This window comes from Scyliorhinus torazame, chromosome 18, assembly GCF_047496885.1.
Source record: "Scyliorhinus torazame isolate Kashiwa2021f chromosome 18, sScyTor2.1, whole genome shotgun sequence".
NCBI lineage: Eukaryota > Metazoa > Chordata > Chondrichthyes > Carcharhiniformes > Scyliorhinidae > Scyliorhinus > Scyliorhinus torazame.
Window position 1 is genome coordinate 38,745,643 of NC_092724.1, and position 20,169 is coordinate 38,765,811.

The following is a 20,169-nucleotide window of genomic DNA, read 5'->3' on the forward strand; positions in this document are numbered from 1 at the left end:
AAAAGAGCACTCTACCCAGGCCCACTCCCCTGTTCTATCTCTGTAACCCCACGCAGTGATCATGGCTGATCCACCTAACCTGCGCATTTTGGTCTTGGAGAAAACCAGACCGACATGGAGAACATGCAAACTCTACAGTCACGCAAGACCAGAATTGAACTGAGGCAGCATGCTGGCCACTGTGCCACGTGCTCAAGCCATGAAGGGCAGAATGAAATGGAAATATCAAGGATAAGCAGCACAATGATGTGACAATGAAGAAATAACAGGAGCTTTGAGATTGTGAAAATAACAAAAGCAGTGAAGGAAATTGAAAGCATTACTCAATGAGCAAGAGAAAATAACTGGGTTTGAAGTGACGAGAGAGCAATGGTCTAAGTGAGAAAACTGAAATGTTGGTGATGGGGAATGTGAATTATTGCGAAGACACAGAGCAGAAACTTGGGAGTAATGAAAATGTCGCCAGAGAACCATAGGCTGCTCTCTCCATTGATTCAACATGAGGGTGGCCACACTTCAGGTGAGGGGCAAAGTTGAGGTGCGATGATGAGTGTGAACTAATGAAAGAATAAAATTGACGATAAACAGGAAGGAGAGTGAGCATAGTAGTGGAAAGGATATTCCTCCCTGTGCCACAAGAGAGGAGCCATGAGATTGGAAGTAAATGAATGCCTGAGAGATTCTGTTCATGCTTCATTGTTTGGAAATTTGCAATGTGTTGAAATCACCCAAGCTTAAAATGTTGTATTCATTTATTCTGTATTATACTTCAATTTACAATGAGTAAACTCTTGCAATAGTCCCGAACCTCCATATATTAAGACATCTATATAGAATTATATACATATATGCATATTTTACAACTATTACAGTCACCACACTTCTATGGAGTGACTTTTCTATGGAGTCCATTTCTTAGACAGACACCTTGCTTCCATGTTTGTAGTTCTGAAGAGATTCGGATGGATCCCGCTGTTTCCAGATCTCTTGAGGATAACTATTGCCCTCCTTGAGCCAGGCACATGGCTGTGGTTCTCTGACTGGTAGCTAATAGCTTCCTGTCTGGGTGGTGATTATAGGTGTCAATACTGGGTTAATGACACCCACAGCTGCCAGCAACCATGTCGTCGTACTGTTTCAGCACCACGTTCTCATCGTCATCAAAATAGAGAAGATTAATAGAAAAGAGCTTGTCTGGGATACAGCACGGAGATGCCACGCCATTGGCTAGCTTAAGAGCATTGATAATGGACTGGACAGTGGCATGGTTGGTGGGTCTCATATTTTGGCCCAGTGGGAAGACACATACTCCTTTGCAGTGGTAAGCATTATAACCTCGTGGGGAGATGATCCAACCGGCCCAGCCAATGTCCTCAAAGTCTACATATAGAGGATACCTCTGACACGCTTCGAAACCCAAAGATCTTGTGTTCCGGTTCTGGAGTTTTGCATGGGGGAGTGTTGGAGTCTCTGTGGCCACATCTGAAAGAGAGCAATGTAATAAGTTAAGATTCCTTGTGTATTCCAGGTGTCATTTAAAATAAAGATCTTGTCCTTTCTAAAGAGGCAGATGTGGAATTTCACAGGCACCAACATCTGCATTTTTTTAAAAATGTAAACACTGCAGATGTTGAAATTCTGAGTTTCCAGCGTTTTATTATTTCATCCGTGGAGAGAGAAACAAAGTGAATGTTGGTCGGTGACCTTTGTTTAGAATTGAGACGCTAACTCTCTCCCTCTCCGGGTGGTGTGAGGCTTGAGTATTTCCAACAATTTCTGCTTTTATTAGTACTTTCTTCATTTGGAAGTGTCTGCAAGGACACAACATTCTCAAAGTAGGGTCCTGCAGGGCTGAATTATGGTAACGGTCAGAGGCATTAGTGACTTAGAGAGCGAGAATAGCTTTTACTATTATACCTGCTGACACAGCTGCAGTTTAGGTGGATTGGCCATGATCAATGTGTGAGGCTTATGGAGGAGGGGTCGTAAATCGAGTGCTCTTTTGGAGGGTCGGTGTAGACTTGATGGGCCGAATGGCCTCTTTCTGCACTGCAGGGACTCCCATAGAACATAGAACAATACAGCGCAGTACAGGCCCTTCGGCCCACGATGTTGCACCGAAACAAAAGCCATCCAACCTACACTATGCCATTATCATCCATATGTTTATCCAATAAACTTTTAAATGCCCTCAATGTTGGCGAGTTCACCACTGAAGCAGGTAGGGCATTCCACGGCCTCACTACTCTTTGCGTAAAGAACCTACCTCTGACCTCTGTCCTATATCTATTACCCCTCAGTTTAAAGTTATGTCCCCTCGTGCCAGCCATATCCATCCGCGGGAGAAGGCTCTCACTGTCCACCCTATCCAACCCCCTGATCATTTTGTATGCCTCTATTAAGTCTCCTCTTAACCTTCTTCTCTCCAACGAAAACAACCTCAAGTCCATCAGCCTTTCCTCATAAGATTTTCCCTCCATACCAGGCAACATCCTGGTAAATCTCCTCTGCACCCGCTCCAAAGCCTCCACGTCCTTCCTATAATGCGGTGACCAGAACTGTACGCAATACTCCAAATGCGGCCGTACCAGAGTTCTGTACAGCTGCAACATGACCTCCCGACTCCGGAACTCAATCCCTCTACCAATAAAGGCCAACACTCCATAGGCCTTCTTCACAACCCTATCAACCTGGGTGGCAACTTTCAGGGATCTATGTACATGGACACCTAGATCCCTCTGCTCATCCACACTTTCAAGAACTTTACCATTAGCCAAATATTCCGCATTCCTGTTATTCCTTCCAAAGTGAATCACCTCACACTTCTCTACATTAAACTCCATTTGCCACCTCTCGGCCCAGCTCTGCAGCTTATCTATATCCCTCTGTAATCTGCTACATCCTTCCACACTATCGACAACACCACCGACTTTAGTATCGTCTGCAAATTTACTCACCCACCCTTCTGCGCCTTCCTCTAGGTCATTGATAAAAATGACAAACAGCAACGGCCCCAGAACAGATCCTTGTGGTACTCCACTTGTGACTGTACTCCATTCTGAACATTTCCCATCAACCACCACCCTCTGTCTTTCAGCTAGCCAATTTCTGATCCACATCTCTAAATCACCCTCAATCCCCAGCCTCCGTATTTTTTGCAACAGCCTACCGTGGGGAACCTTATCAAACGCTTTGCTGAAATCCATATACACCACATCAACTGCTCTACCCTCGTCTACCTGTTCAGTCACCTTCTCAAAGAACTCAATAAGGTTTGTGAGGCATGACCTACCCTTCACAAAGCCATGCTGACTATCCCTGATCATATTATTCCTATCTAGATGATTATAAACCTTGTCCCTTATAATCCCCTCCAAGACTTTACCCACTACAGACGTGAGGCTCACCGGTCTATAGTTGCCGGGGTTGTCTCTGCTCCCCTTTTTGAACAAAGGGACCACATTTGCTGTCCTCCAGTCCTCTGGCACTATTCCTGTAGCCAATGATGACATAAAAATCAAAGCCAAAGGTCCAGCAATCTCTTCCCTGGCCTCCCATAGAATCCTAGGATAAATCCCATCAGGTCCCGGGGACTTATCTATTTTCAGCCTGTCCAGAATTGCCAACACCTCTTCCCTACGTACCTCAATGCCATCTATTCTATTAGCCTGGGGCTCAGCATTCTCCTCCACAACATTATCTTTTTCCTGAGTGAATACTGACGAAAAATATTCATTTAGTATCTCGCCTATCTCTTCAGACTCCACACACAATTTCCCATCCCTGTCCTTGACTGGTCCTACTCTTTCCCTAGTCATTCGCTTATTCCTGACATACCTATAGAAAGCTTTTGGGTTTTCCTTGATCCTTCCTGCCAAATACTTCTCATGTCCCCTCCTTGCTCGTCTTAGCTCTCTCTTTAGATCCTTCCTCGCTACCTTGTAACTATCCATCGCCCCAACCGAAACTTCACACTTCATCTTCACATAGGCCTCCTTCTTCCTCTTAACAAGAGATTCCACTTCCTTGGTAAACCACGGTTCCCTCGCTCGACGCCTTCCTCCCTGTCTGACCGGTACATACTTATCAAGAACACGCAGTAGCTGATCCTTGAACAAGCCCCACTTATCCAGTGTGCCCAACACTTGCAGCCTACTTCTCCACCTTATCCCCCCCAAGTCACGTCTAATGGCATCATAATTGCCCTTCCCCCAGCTATAACTCTTGCCCTGCGGTGTATACTTATCCCTTTCCATCATTAACGTAAACGTCACCGAATTGTGGTCACTGTCCCCAAAGTGCTCTCCTACCTCCAAATCCAACACCTGGCCTGGTTCATTACCCAAAACCAAATCCAACGTGGCCTCGCCTCTTGCTGGCCTGTCAACATATTGTTTCAGGAAACCCTCCTGCACACACTGTACAAAAAACGACCCATCTATTTTACTCGAACTATATCTTTTCCAGTCAATATTTGGAAAGTTAAAATCTCCCATAATAACTACCCTTTTACTTTCGCTCATATCCAGAATCATCTTCGCCATCCTTTCCTCTACATCCCTAGAACTATTAGGAGGCCTATAAAAAACTCCCAACAGGGTGACCTCTCCTTTCCTGTTTCTAACTTCAGCCCATACTACCTCGGCAGAAGAGTCCCCATCTAGCATCCTCTCCGCCACCGTAATACTGCTCTTGACTAGCAGCGCCACACCTCCCCCTCTTTTGCCTCCTTCTCTGAGCTTACTAAAACACCTAAACCCCGGAACCTGCAACATCCATTCCTGTCCCTGCTCTATCCATGTCTCCGAAATGGCCACAACATCGAAGTCCCAGGTACCAACCCACGCTGCCAGTTCCCCTACCTTGTTTCGTATACTCCTGGCATTGAAGTAGACACACTTCAAACCACCTACCTGAACACTGGCCCCCTCCTGCGATGTCAAATCTGTGCTCCTGACCTCTATACTCTCATTCTCCCTTACCCTAAAACTACAATCCAGATTCCCATGCCCCTGCCCATGTTCCACTCCAGGATGTGGGTTGCGTAAAGAAATTGTTAACAACTTCAAATGGGCAGCACGGTAGCATTGTGGATAGTACAATTGCTTCACAGCTCCAGGGTCCCAGGTTCGATTCCGGCTTGGGTCACTGTCTGTGCGGAGTCTGCACATCCTCCCTGTGTGTGCGTGGGTTTCCTCCGGGTGCTCTGGTTTCCTCCCACAGTCCAAAGATGTGCAGGTTAGGTGGATTGGCTATGATAAATTGCCCTTAGTGTCCAAAAGTGCCCTTCGTGTTGGGTGGGGTTACTGGGTTATGGGGATAGGGTGGAGGTGTTGACCTTGGGTAGGGTGCTCTTTCCAAGAGCCAGTGCAGACTCGATGGGCCGAATGGCCTTCTGCACTGTAAATTCTATGATAATCTATGAAACTTGAACCAACCATGGATTTGATACATTGGCTCTTGGTATGAAACAGGCAGGTTAGAGAATCTTGCTGTAGCATGTCTGGCAACCTCGAGCATTAGTTTGGCCAACACCCTTATAAGCACTTTAGTCATGGGTTAGACGCAGAGAAGTGATTTAGAATTTTGAGAAGCCAATAGATATTTGCGTGGGAAGTAAGGCTACTAAGTGATTTTTAATTGGGATTAAAAGCCACCTTCACAGCATCTGGGAACGGTTGCACTGGCTGGCTTATCCCCCTGCAGCAATCGAGTCCAAACGAATGCAACAAATTCTGAATTAAATCTGCAACCTTCCATGCTGTGTATGGGAGCAGTGCACAGGACACTGCTTGAACCCTTTGAACAGTCAGGAATTAAAAGTTAATCATTCTATGTAAGTGAATGGAATTACTATTTTTGAGTCTCATTTAAATAGATTTGGGGGACCCCTCCATTGAGTACCTAACTAAGATTTTAACCAACCTGTTTAGCCATGTGTCCAAGGATAGCTTTTTTGCAAGTGTGTTTAAACTCAGTGAGGCGGGTCCTGCTCTTCGGTACCAATCATAAAGATCTTACCTCTTAAGGAAGTAGAGGCGGTAATTCCTCTTCTCTCGTCATCTGTGAAGAGGACCAGCATTGGCTGCTTGCTGGCGTGATGGTCTCTCCCCGTGGCGAAGCGGACAATGTGATTGTTGAGTTGCTGCCCAGTCAGAGTTTGCACAATGACCAACAAGCCCTTGTTGCTCGCTTTATCCTGCGTCCAGGCATACACCTGCATAAATAAACACATCTTTCATCAGTCGAGTACAGCAAGTGTTTCGTGTTGTGTTGGACTCCCTCTTTTATCACATGAACCATTGCCAGATCGGGTACAGCAGGTATCAGATGCAGAACAAAATAATCTCCCTTTTCTCAACCCAAACAATAGGTCCTGACCTTCAATGTCAGAACAGCGCCGCCTATTGCATCACTGTCACATTTCCATTTTTCACTTGTAAGATTGACATACCTGAGGGGCCATTGGCCTCAGCTTCACTCATCTATCCAGAATAAGGCAACTCCCTATCAAATAACGGATTTCGAAAGGCAGGATTTTCACCACCTTCCCTCCCATTGTGTGAAAGCCCGTTCTCTTTCTGTGTGAATTTCTTATCATCGCATCATTTCAACCTCTCCCCGTGTGTTCTAGTATCCTGGCATCAGCCCAAACAGGGATCAGTCCAATGACTTCTTTGTACCCTCCCCGTGGATTAAATATGCCCTTCATGGTTTAGTGAAACTGCACACAACGCTTAAAAATGTTTTCTGATCAGGGACTGCACATTTCACAGTTTTAGCATACCTTTTGACAGACTTAACTGGCTGTGGAGGGCAACACGTTGGCACAGTGGTAAGCACTGCTGCCTCTCAGCGCCTGGGACCCGGGTTCGATTCCCACCTTGGGTGACGTGTGGAATTTGCACCGATGTCCCCCCCCCACAAAAGATTGTCTATGTGTATGTTAGGTGGGGTTACGGGGATAGGGTGTGGGCCTGGGGTGGGTGCTCTTTCGGAGGGTCGGTGCAGACTCCATGGGTCAAATGGCCTCCTGCGCTGTTGGGATTCTATTCCATTCTGTGCTCTTTTGTTGCGGTCACCATTGGTTTAACGTGTTTTGAATAGAATCTGCTGTTGCTCCAATCACTTCCCCCTTCATCTTTATCCAGTCCTACACTATTTTCTGTATACTTGTCAGATTTAGTTTCCATCCACCCTTGTAGCCTCCGAGTGAGAGTCAGCTTTCTGTGATAGAGACACGCCTGTTAATCCCGTCTACTAATCCAGTGTCGCTTTCAGTCCATTTAGCGTGATCATTTTCAGTGGCACCGGGGTCTTTATCCTCACACGGACCTGGATGTCTGTTATCCAGGAGCACAACTGGCATCTATGGCCAATATGCTGGTTGGCATGCACATTCCGCCCAGCATATTGGTAAAGGCTGAGGCATCGGCGTTGTTACTCCCACAGTACAGGAACATGAATAAGAAATTGTGACTTCTAGTCCTATAATCCCCAGCAAGGAGAAACACCCGCCCTGAGAAATCATATCAAGCTTCTGTGCAACCTCTACTAAAAATATATCAAGGGTCTGAATACACGGGTGTAACAAATATTGATTCATTTACTGCTGATGGTACATCAATGGTTGATGTGGTCATCCCCACAGCTAGAGCAATGTGAATACTCCCCATCGAGTCACTTACGCCACCAAAGGAGGCCCATCAGCCCAAGTCTAAGCCGGCTCCTTGCAAAGCGAGTGCTTTTTCAAAATTCTGTAGACTGTGGACACCCCCCCCCACCGCAATTTATTTCCTTCAAACGCCCATCCAATTTTCTTTTGAAATTATTGATTGTTGCCACTTCAACCACCCTTATGGGCGGCAAGTTCCAGATCATTGCTACTCGCTTTGTTAAATAAAGATCTTCACATTCCCCCCTGCATCTCTTGCCCCAAACCTTACATCTATCTGCGTCCCCATCGTACATGTACCATCAGTTAATAGGGGTTTTCCTTGTGTGCCTTACTAAACTTGCCTTGGGTGCTGCTATTACAGAGGCCAGCATGGTTCCTTTTGCAAGGTGCTAGAGGAGATGGTGATTCGGGTATGACAGAGGATCAAAACAATGTTATTGCTCTGGGTACTATTGAATGCAGTAATGCAATGTAACTTACAGCCGGGGTGATTGTGAAGACCTCCCAGGTGCTGTCATGGGCTGCCAGTACTCGGGATGACAGCAGTCGATGTCCCTCTGCTGTAGACGTGTTATTGCTGTTCAATATCTGGTAGACACTGACCTGGAAACAGGGTGTATGCAGCTCAGACAAGTTGTTGCAGCAAATTGTATTGTCAACAAGAACATGAAACAACCAGTGACCATCAGTGATTTCCACAGATCTGAAGACACTTCTTCGTCTTGCTTCCAACACGATGCAGTGGTGCATCCTGCTGCAAATTACTCCCTCCCAGCTGTCCCCATTATTCCTACCTGAGAAACCACCATATCATATGTACAACCAATTGATTAAAAGCAACTAGTCACCAAAACTGTTAGTTACTGAGACTGTTAACATAAATTCTTCAAAGCTTACCCCTTATTTCAACAACCTCTTAACTGGGGGGGGGGTCGGGTCCTGTGGTGGTGTAATGGGGGTAAATGTTCCTGTGGGTGTGTAATGGGGGGAAGGTTGCTGTGGGGGGTGTAATGGGGGGAAGGTTCCTGTGGGGGGTGTAATGGGGGGAAGGTTCCTGTGGGGGGTGTAATGGGGGGAAGGTTCCTGTGGGGGGTGTAATGGGGGGAAAGGTTCCTGTGGGGTGTAATGGGGGGAAGGTTCCTGTGGGGGGGTGTAATGGGGGGAAAGGTTCCCGTGGGGTGTAAAGGGGGAAGGTTCCTGTGGGGGGTGTAATGGGGAGAAAGGTTCCTGTGGGGGTGTAATGGGGGGAAGGTTCCTGTGGGGGGTGTAATGGGGGGAAGGTTCCTGTGGGGGGTGTAATGGGGGGAAGGTTCCTGCGGGGGGTGTAATGGGGGGGGGGAAGGTTCCTGTGGGGGTATAATGGGGGGAAGGTTCCTGTGGGGGGTGTAATGGGGGGAAAGGTTCCTGTGGGGGTGTAATGGGGGAAAGGTTCCTGTGGGGTGTAATGGGGGGAAGGTTCCTGTCGGAGGTGTAATGGGGGGAAGGGTCCTGTGGGGGGTGTAATGGGGGGGAAAGGTTCCTGTGGGGGTGTAATGGGGGAAGGTTCCTCTGGGGGTGTAATGGGGGGCTGGGAGGTTCCTCTGGGGGTGAAATGGGGGGTGTCCTGTGGAGGGAGTAATGGGGAGGTTCTTGTGGGAGTATAATTGGGGGGGGGGGGTGTTGCTGTGTGAGGGTGTAATCGGGGGATCTCCTGTGGGGGGGGGGGGGGCTCCTGGGGATGGTGATGCTGTGGGAGGGTGAAATCTGGAGGGTTCCTGTGTGGGGTATAATGTTGAGGGTCGGACGGTTCCTGGGCGCGGGGGTGGGGGGCGGGTTGGTCCTGTGGGAAGTTATATCCAGTATTTTGGTTCATACAAACATTTTTCGAATGACAGTTGCCATCCAAATTTCCTGCCAATCTCTGGTGTAATTGATGCATAAACATGGATGAAATCACTGTAAACAATAATTGCGCAAAATCCATAACATAAATTCCTCCTTTAAGAATGACAACAGCAGTTTCAAACCCTACACCATTCGTGTACAATAAGTTCAAACACATACCGGTGACGCTTTATGGGGAAATGTAAAAGGGTTTGCAGATTCGCTTTCACCTGTTCCACACAAACCAGGAAAATCAGGATTACTTACCCCGTTCTTAGATCAAAACAATCCAATGTAGATCTCAGTGTGGATAATGAAAAACCCAGAAATTTCCCGCTGCACAGACAAGGCTGGGTTTAGCTTTCCACCCGGTAGTTGCAGGAGGTACGGTTCTGTTTGGATGTGGAGATGCTGGCGTTGGACTGGGGTGAGCACAGTAAGAAGTCTTACAACACCAGGTTAAAGTCCAACAGGTTTGTTTCAATCACTAGCTTTCGGAGCACTGCTCCTTCCTCAGGTGAAGGAAGGAGCAGTGCTCCGAAAGCTAGTGTTTGAAACAAACCTGTTGGACTTTAACCTGGTGTTGTAAGACTTCTTACTGTTGTGTTTGGAGCTATTGGAATGGGACGCGTTTGAGCACCGGGGTCGTTAGACAGGCGGAAAAGACTGAGGAAATTCGGGCGAAGCGTAATTCTATTTGTGATTGCATCACTCGGGTTTCCCCTGATCTGTTCTGTCCCAAATAGGCAGTGTCTGCATACAGGAAATCCCACCTATACTGGGAGGACCGTCTGTGAAACCCCACTAACCCTGCTCTCACTGGTGTACCTTTCTCACTCGCTGTTTTCCCTGAATTTCGTTCTGCCTCGCTGTCACTCTCCCTTTCCCAGTCTCCCTCTCCCTGTGTTGACCTCCCCTTGATCTGTGGAGGTGCAGATTGGAAGTTTGGGGTTGGCTGCATTGCAGAATATTGGCCCTGCCCCTCACCTGGTAAAAGTGCTGCCTGTGGTACAGGATGTCCTGCGACAGGCGCCCTCGCAGTTTGAAGAGGTGAAGCTCAGCGGCCAGGATGGTCTCACTCTTGGCCACACTGGACAGGTTGAAGAAGAACTGGAACTGCTGACTGCGGCCTGAGAGAGAGGGTGGAAAGGTGCAAAGGTGAGCAAGGTGGCGTCTGTCAGTAACCATTTCTAAACCAAGCTCCCATCCAGCCAAGGGCTTGCAATGGGGGTTAGCTGGACTCACTTCTATCCGGGAAGCTGCGCACCGTGTTCCCCAGCAGCAGGTCAGGAGCCTTGGTCACTCCGTCCACGTCTGCCACCGTGTTGTAAAGGTCCAGCATGTACTGAGGGGGCTGGCGGAGTCTGTGGGGGGACTGGGGGGCATCTTCCATCCCGAAAACCTCCAGCAGCCTCTTCAGTGCCTCGGAGCGAACCTGCTCGCTGTGTCTGGACAGACTGGAGGGGCAACCCGGCCCCAGAGACACAAGAAGAAGCAGCAGAGAGGCACCGAGCCTGGAGCACATGACATTCAGAGCCTGGATGGATATTGGCATCCCTGCCTGCCACCGAGAGAGCTGCAATATATCCTCACTCCACCCCCTCCTCCCTGGGCAGCCCCATTAGGATGGAATATGCAAGCGGCCAATTAGTGGGTGTGAGGGGCTCGGACCCTCCTGTTAACGAGGTGTGACCCTACACCCAGGAAGGACAGCGCTCCTCACTCTGTAATACACAAGTATTGACTGATCCCCGACCCCACAGGCAGAGCCACCCCCCGCCCCCCCTCCCTCATTGTACTGACACAGTCGGGGCCGCTTGCGGAGTCCTCGACTGATTAATTTCCACTAATGAAACCATTAACTGTACAAACACAGGGAGCTGGCATCCCCGAGAGGGACAAGGTCAGAGAGCGAGAGACTGGGTCAGAGAAATAGCCTGGGTTAGTGAGAGGGATTTTGGGTCAAGGAGGGAGATTTAAAAATGCTCAGATAGAGCCTGGTTGGGGATGGTGGGGGTGGGCTGTGCCTTCTTCCTCTGGAGCTGTTACCCTGGGCTGATGCTGTGCGATGCAGGGAATGGAGCCGGTTACCTGGAGGCCTGCAAGGAATTTCTCTTCAGGTGGCACTACAGAAACGCCAAGTATTGTGCATTCAGCAAGATCCCTCTAACAGATCATCTGCGTGATTGACCGAATCACGGAAGATTACAGTGCAGAAGAGACCCTTCAACCATCGAGTCTGCACCGCCGCATGAAAGGCCCTGACCTGCCCACCTAACCCCACTTGCCACCACTTGGCTCAGAGCCTTGAATGTTATGGCATGCCAAGTACTCATCCAGGTACTTTTTAAAGGATGTGAAGCAACTCGCATCTGCCACCCTCCCAGGCTGTGCATTCCAGACCGTCACCACCCTCTGGTTACAAACATTTTCCCTCTAATCCCCCATACGCCTCCCACCCCTCACTTTGAACTTGTGTCCCCTCGTAATGACCTGTTAACTAAGGGGAACAGCTGCTCCCTATCCACCCTGTCCATGCCCCTCATAATCTTGTACACCTCGATCAGGTCACGCCTCAGTCTTCTCTGTTGCAGAGAAAACAAGCCAAGCCCATCCAACCTCTCTTTATAACTTAAATTGATTGATGTTGGTTGAGGAATAAATGTTGGTCAGGAAATGGGGAGAATTGCAGAGTCACAGAATTCTTATGGGGCAGAAGGAGACTTTTGTGAGGGTCACGAAGAATCCAGCACGAGTTTGTAGAATAGAAAGAAATAACATTTATTTACAATTACATATATATACAACTTCAGCAGCAGTGCTCTCTTGCTGCTCACTCCTCTCTAGCTGGTTCCATACTGGCCAGCTCTATTTATGCAGGGACTCTGCTAATGATTTCTCCGCGCCCGTCAATGGGGAAGCTCATACTCCCTAAGGATTGTGGGATTGCCATTAGTCCCCATCCAGTGGTAAGCAGGCAGGTTATAACAGACCATTTGGCCCATCGTGTCTGCACCGACTCCAAATGAACATTGCGGCTTAGTACCATTCTGGGGCTGATTAGCACAGGGCTAAATCGCTGGCTTTAAAAGCAGACCAAGGCAGGCCAGCAGCACGGTTCAATTCCCATAACAGCCTCCCCGAACAGGTGCTGGAATGTGGTGACTAGGGGCTTTTCACAGTAACTTCATTTGAAGCCTACTTGTGCCAATAAGCGATTTTCATTTTCATTCCCCTGCCTTTTCACTGTATCCTGGCACATTGTTTCTATTCAAGTAATCATCTATGAATGCATTGATTGAACCTGCCTCCATCACTAGTGTGGTGGGCAACATGCGGCCGGGCAGGTGGTTGGTGGGGGGGGGGGGGGGGGGGGTTGCGGACGTGCATGCGGCTCATCTGGCATCAGAATGTGGCCCACAAGGCATTTTGTTGCAGAGTAGACCACGTGCGGAGTTGCCACATTCTGCTGGTTTCCATCCATGTATCTTTTTTTCCTACTGGTCCGGCTGAAGTGATACATGTTAAGCCAGGGCAAGTGAAGTGAGGAGTGTGTTGACCGCTCACAACATTGACTGTGAGAGCCGTGTGCTTCCTCTCCGTCCAGTCCGCTTGAAGTTCAGGACTTTTATTAATATATGAGTGATTAAGCATTTTCAATAACTTGTTATGAAATATTTAGTGGGTATTAAATGTATTCAATCTTATTCAAGGGCCATAGTTGGTGAACAGACCTGATTTCAGTCCTGTGGCCACTGAGATGAAGAAGGGCCACTCATGCGGCCCACTCACTAGCCCATCACTGTTCCACCAGGCAGTGCATTCCAGACCCAAACCACGGCTTGTGTGGAAAAGAATTGCCCTGCTGCTCCACAAAATGGGATGGTTTACACCCTCCTGGGGAGTCAGATGGGGCCTCGGGTTTTATGCCTCATCCAAATGTAACAGTGCGGCAGTCCCTCCATACTGCATAGAACCGCTACAGTACAGAAGGAAGCCATTCGGTCCATTGGGTCTGCATCAGGCCTCTGAAAGAACACCCTACATAGGCCTGCTACGCCGCCCTAACCCTGTAACACTACCTAACCCACACATCTTTAGACACTAAAGGCAGAGCCAATCCACCTAACCTTCACCTCTTTGGACTGTGGGAGGAACCCCACACACTCACAGGGAGAACGTGCAAACTCCACACAGTCACCCAAGGCCGGAATTGAATCCGGGTCTCTGGAATGATGAGACAGCAAAGCTGACCCCTGTGTCATCGTGCCGTCCCACACTGGAGTGTCAGACAGAATGATAACCCTGAGGGGGACTTGAACCCGCAATCTCCTGACTCAGAATGGAGAGCGCCAGCACTGTGACAGCAGGAGAGGACTGGTACCGAGACTGTAAAGATGAGGAACCCTTTGTGACCGTGCAGCTGGATGAGGTGGTTCTGCTCTAAGATAAATGCAAAATATTCTGAATGCTGGATATCTGAAATGAAAACAGAAAAGGGCTGGAAATACTCAGCAGGTCTAGCAACATCTGTGGAGAGAGAAACAGAGTGAACATTTTGATTGTTTAATCACAACGCTGGCAGTTCACCGTTACGTAGCACAACTCAACCATGGACACAAGTATAAAGATATCCAGGCACAAATGGGACTGCTTATCACACGGAAGAAAGATAAGAATAGAGAAAATTGGGAAGCTAAGGATATGATAAAAATGCAATGCTCGATTGACAGGGCTTGCAAAAAGCTAAACATTGGTCTTGATGATGAAAGTGGACTCGGAGGGGATGGCCAGCTTATATGTTTAAGGTCTGCAATTGTGATAGTCGCTTTTGTGCATAAGATAAGCTTGAAATTTTGTCTAGGTACAACTTTTATACAGTATCTTATTTCACCTCCCTCTTCCAAGAAGGGAAAAAGGATTAATTCCTGAACAGAGTACATCACGAAATCAAATTAATTCCAAATCTTATCAACCATAGAAATTGAACACTTTCGTACAGTTCAACAAATTCCTTTCACTTTCTCTTCATTGCCTCCTGGAATGACAAGTTTTCATTACCATATATTATCATGTAAATGTTCTAATTAACATACGATTTGCAATTCAGACAGCAGCATTAGTTGCTGGTGTGGGGCTTCGTGTGCACTAAGACATTATCCTAAGTTTAGCAATACAGAAGCCAAGAAATGGCAATAGGATGAATGGTCAGTACTGCACATTAGTGGAAATTACTTCAGAGTGGACTGGCAGTAAATGTTATAATAAAAGCAAAATGGCCAGGGTGGCACGGTGGCGCAGTCATTAGCACTGCTGCCTCACGCCGCCGAGGACCCGGGTTCGATCCCGGCCCCGGGTCACTGTCCATGTGGAGTTAGCACATTCTCCCCATGTCTGCGTGGGTCTCACCCCCACAACCCAAAGATGTGCAGGTAGGTGGATTGGCCACGCTAAATTTCCCCTTAAATGGAAAAAGAAATAATTGTGTACTCTAAATTTATTTAAAGAAAGCAAAATGCTACGGATGCTGAAACAAAGACAGAAAAATGCTGGAAAACTCCGCATCTGTGAAGAGAGAAAATAGAGTTAATGTTTCAAGGAGCTTTGACTCTTCTGAAGTCATATAGACTCGAAACCTCGAAGGAAAAGGGCAACAAGGGAACACCATCACCTGGAGGTTCCCCTCCAAGTTACTTGCTATCCTGACTTGGGAATATATTACCGTTCCTTTACTGTCACTGGGTCAAAATCCTGGAACTCTCCATTACAACATAGTGGATGTAGCTACACCACAGGGATTGCAGCGGTTCAAGAAGGCAGCTCACCACCAACCCCTCGAGGGCAATTGGGAATGGGCAATAAATGCTGGCCTAGCCAGCGGTATCCACATCTCATGAAGTATATTTTTTAAAAGCTGTCTTTTGAGGCCAGTAGTAAAAAGTCTGAGAAGGGTAAAAATAGCAGAATTGCCAACACAATGAACCAATACATGTAATAGAAATTCATCATGCTAGGCCAGGATCCCCAACAAATCTGTTTTAAATGGAGGAATACAAACTTTCAGTCACCCACAGTTGGAAATCCAGCTGCATTTAAGTAATGGCAGAGAAGCTTAACCACACTGGCAGTGCAGCCTCTATTTTATTCCCAGATGGCTCTTTGTGACCATAACCTTGACCTGAATCCTGGACCGCTGCTTTCCGCAAAACTCCACACTTTTGGCCCAGCTTCATAACAGTTACGGAGTTATGTACATCTGCTCCTAATCCATACAGACCCCAGGTTTGATCTTTGGTGAGATGAGCTTTTGGCTGCTATTGTAATGATCTGATCACATTAAGTTAGGGTGACATCAGGAACTCTAATTACTGCCTAGTGATATATTGATATAATGTCATGGCGACTATACAATGCATAATTCCAAAGTTTGCAGGTAGCACAAAACTCAGAAATCTAGATAACAATGAAGAGGATAGCAACAAACCTGTGGAAGGCATAGACAGACAGGCAGATCAAATTTAACGCAGTGAAATGAGACATGTTGGTAGGAAGAATGCAGCCAGGCAATATAAATATGAGATGCTACAATTTTAAAGTGTGTGCAGGAACAGATAGACCTGGGAGTGAATGTACACAGATATTAGAAGGTGGCAATAGAGATGAAAAGCTGTTAAAAAGGATTGTAAGATCCTTGGATTTATTAATGAGGTATACAGTACAAAAGGGGAAAGATATGCTAAACCTTTATAAATAATGGTTAGATCTCAACTGGAGTATTGTGTTCAGTTTTATTATTGTTACAACTCATGCTAATGCTGGACAAGTTTGATTCTAGAGGGAAATCTGGCTTGATAGATCCTAACTTTAAAAAAAAATTGTGGAATGCACATTCACAGGAATCTGCAAGTGTACTTCTAACAAAAGAATAAAATATTTATTAAACCAAGAAAAATTAACTATGCTACACCAGATAAAAAGGTTGGAAATATTTCAATACACCCATCAGTAAATTAGTCAAATCACATTATTCTTTCACAGATACATATATATTCATAAAGATAACACAATTTACAATATCTGTCTTAAACTCTAATATTCACAGCAAGTGCTTGTAAGCTAACAGATGAGCTGTGGTCAAAAACATTGCACTCCAAAATCAAATAAAAGATGCCACCAAAGCTTTATCTATGGATTTCTCATCAATCCCCAAGACGCTTGTCACACTCGAGCCAACAGGTCTCGTTGAAACTCTTTCTTTCACACAAGGGGCTTACAATCTCCATGCTCTAAGAACTCATCTTGGAATTCTCTCCCAACGGTGCTTTCACCTGGACATCTTTAACAAGGATCCACCTCCGGGGTTTCAATCTCTCCTTCTAATGTTAATTTCCCCTGGATCTCTACATGCATTGAAGTTTCAGCTGTTACCCACACTTTCAGATATTCGGCCGTGCCAAGCAGAAGAAACACCACTACTCCAAAGAACCATAGCAAGGAGTCATCAACCATTGGCTGCCTTCTTGGATCTTCTGATTTCTCTCAAGCCCCTTTGCTGCAAGTCCTGCAACTCTGCCTGTTTAATTCGGAGTCTTTTCCTCCTTACTTTTGACTTCACTTATTAGGACCCGCTTCAGGTTCCTCTCCTTGTCCCTTAACTAGACTGTCTTCTTGGGACCTCTTTCGGTCAAACTCCCTAATTTGGGATCTCTTTGTTTGGGACCTGTTCCCTCACCTTCTCCTGTGTCCTGCTCCTTTTGGGATTCTCTTTGGAATGGTACTGCTCCTCCAGGTCACCTGACCTTCTTTTCACACTGTTTCATTTTTGTTTTTTTTCTTCTGCACAGGGCTGGTTCATGATAAGAAGCAGGGGCGGTTCCCAGTCTGAACAGGTGAACATGCACCAACTGCACATGTGCGGCCAATCCCCGGCTGGCGCACGCTCAGAGACCGTCAGGGCCCACTGGGTACTGTAGTTCCCGAACTTCAAGGGCCCGATTTCCTGATTGAGAGGTAAGTTTATTCCTCCTTTTTCTTTGGGGTCAATTACAATTCTGGGAATCACACTTTTGTAAGGATGTTACAGCCTTAGAGATGGTGCAGAAAAGATTTACTAGAATGGTACCAGTGATGTAGAGAGACTAGAAATGGCTAGGTCCCTCTCCATGGAGCAGTGAAGGTTAAGAGGATATTTGTTAGAGGTGTCAAAATCATGGTGGGTTTTGATAGAGTAACTGAGGAGAAGGTGTTTCCAGTGGCAGAAAGACCGATAACCAGAGGACACAGGTTTAAGGTGATTGACAAAAGAACCAGAGGTAACAAGAGGAAACTTTATTTTACATAGCAAATTAACCTGGTATTCACCGCTGGAAAGGGGGGTGGATGTTTTAGCAGTAATTTCAAAAGGTATTTGAATAGGCACCTTTACAGGGTGTGGAGAAAGAGAGAAAGGGAGTGGGACCAATTGAATCACTCTTTCAAATAACTGGCACAGGTTTGATGGGGTGATTGGCCTCCTTCTGTGCTGCATGATTCTATGATTCCATGACAATTGTGAACCACAATATACCCCAAACATGTACCAGCGGAAGAGAACATTTAACGTGCATTTTTCTGAAATATAACGTTTGAGTACTTCTCTTGTCACTAATGATTTTACTTCAGAGACTAGTTTGTTCTGCTGCCCACGTTAAAATCCAGCGCTGGCTAATAGATTGGGTGTTTCCTCCATCAGGTGTATAATTCCTATAGGATATGTTGTATGGGAGCATTCCACCCCAATTCCCTGGTATGTCCACACAATGTGGCTTATATTGATAACCTCATTCAGAGAGATCGTCAGGGTGTGAGAAATAACAGTAGGGAGTATAGTAGAGGGTAGTCTTCTGCGGTTAAGATTAAGGGAGTGGTGTTAATAAAGAGCTTTTATTTATATAGCACCTTTCATGACCTTAGAACATCCTACAGTTCTTTATAGCCAATATAATTTTAAGTTTAGTCATTACTGTTGTTGGGAGATTTCAACTCCATACAGCTGTACCAAGGGTGGCACGGTGGTGCAGTGGTTAGCACTGCTGCCTCACAGCGCTAGGGACCCGGGTTCAATTTCAACCTCAGATGACTGTGTGGAGTTTGCACGTTCTCCTCGTGTATGCATGGGTTTCCTCCGGGTGCTTCAGTTTCTCCCCACAGCCCAAAGATGTGCAGGTTAGGTGGATTGGACCTACTGAATTGCACCTTAATGTTAAAAAAAGGTTATGTGGGATTACTGGATTACAGGGATAGGGTGCAGGCGTGGGCCTAGGTAGGGTACAGGGTTGGTGCAGACTTTATGGGGCGAATGGCTTCCTTCTGCATTGTAGCAATTCTTCTTCTATAAATACATCCTATAGAAATGGGTTGACAGCTATACTGCATCTCGTGCTCAAAATACCTTCTTGCAAGCACTTATGAACCTGTGTTGTATCTGACCTGACCTGAGAGTGACTGCTGTTGACAATGGGGGATAAAAGTGGAAAATAGTCATTTTCTTAACAGTGAGGTTCCTCAACATGGGCGCAAAAGAAGAACCAAAAATGATAAAGGGGAATAATATACTAACTCATATCATTGATGGAATAAGTTCAGTGAAAGACAGTTGGAACATTGCCCTGAGGGCACTTTTAACTTCCACACACTAAAGTCAATAGCAAAACTCCATTCCTACAGATCACACTGCTGCAGATATAAATGCTATAAATAGAGCATAGCTGTCACAGCGCTTCAATAAGTTGTGTTAATTTGAATCACCTCATTGTTGCATTGCAGAGACACTTCAGGACCATCTCATCAGCGTTCTGTTTGCAAACAGGTTTAAAGGACCATCTGCTGTGTGCTAGCTGTCAACATCCAACATCAATTTAGCCAGCGGCAGAACAGAATCACAGAGATTTAATTTAATCATCTCGCTCAATTAGTTGTATCTTTTTATATCCTTTGATTAATTTCAGGCATAGAACATTTCATTAAGCAATTTTTTAAAATGGGAAATGACTTTGGTTAAGAATCTGTTACCTGACTCTGAATAATTGATCTGTGCAATGCCTAACTTATCAGAATGCCAGATTCTGCAGAGTGACAAACCGTTTAACGAAGGGAATACAGAAAATGCTGGAAATCCTGAAGGGATCTGGCAGTATTTGTGGAGCAAGAAACAAGAGTTAACATCTCGGGTCGATGACCTTTTGTCAGAGCTGGAAAAATAACAAATTTTTAACCTGTAAAGTTGCATTATTTATTCACACAATAAAGTTAATTTGACATCTGGCACAGTGTATTAGCATATTGAATACAGAGCTTTTGGAACTCATTGAATACAGAGCTTTTGGAGCTCAATCAAGAGAATAGCAGCCATTGGGAACAATCTTGGACTGCTTGTTGACGCTTTCCTCAGATTGATTTGTATAATCTCCCTGCTAAAATAGGATCAATCCAATACAATAGATCCAGCCCAGTTTAACAATCTCTTGAGTCTGTAGCCATCTCAGATGGCCACCTGCAAAGGACCATGGGAATTATGACCAACCCAGGACACAGACACACTCAGATCTTGTGTGTGTATTTGCAACCCAGATAGCTAGACGCGATCGAAC

At 46.3% G+C, this 20,169-nt stretch overlaps 1 protein-coding gene and 1 long non-coding RNA gene across 2 annotated transcripts; one reads left to right on the forward strand and one right to left on the reverse strand.

Annotated features, from left to right (window-relative positions):
• Window positions 1-752: 752 nt before the first annotated feature.
• On the reverse strand, window positions 753-10,985 carry admp (anti-dorsalizing morphogenic protein). Its single transcript, XM_072482601.1, has 5 exons — window positions 10,787-10,985; window positions 10,529-10,671; window positions 8,159-8,281; window positions 6,022-6,217; window positions 753-1,482 (listed from the first exon to the last, which is right to left on the reverse strand). Exons 1-5 carry the CDS (start codon window positions 10,932-10,934, stop codon window positions 1,094-1,096), a joined length of 999 nt encoding a protein of 332 aa, XP_072338702.1. The 5' UTR covers window positions 10,935-10,985; the 3' UTR covers window positions 753-1,093.
• Window positions 10,986-17,402: 6,417 nt separating this feature from the next.
• Window positions 17,403-19,843, forward strand: LOC140394797 (uncharacterized). The gene is made up of 2 exons (XR_011936009.1): window positions 17,403-17,551; window positions 19,346-19,843. It is a non-coding gene; the product is annotated as an uncharacterized lncRNA (long non-coding RNA).
• Window positions 19,844-20,169: the final 326 nt, after the last annotated feature.

Bases quoted from the DNA above. Each gene is read 5' to 3' on its own strand.
- admp (XM_072482601.1), bottom strand. From the start codon at position 10,934: ATGGAAGATGCCCCCCAGTCCCCCCACAGACTCCGCCAGCCCCCTCAG. The intron at 10,672-10,786 runs GTGAGTCCAGCT...CCTCTCTCTCAG, and splicing joins GCGCAGCTTCCCGGATAGAA to GCCGCAGTCAGCAGTTCCAG. The intron at 6,218-8,158 runs GTAAGTTACATT...TTATTTATGCAG, and splicing joins TCTTCACAATCACCCCGGCT to GTGTATGCCTGGACGCAGGA.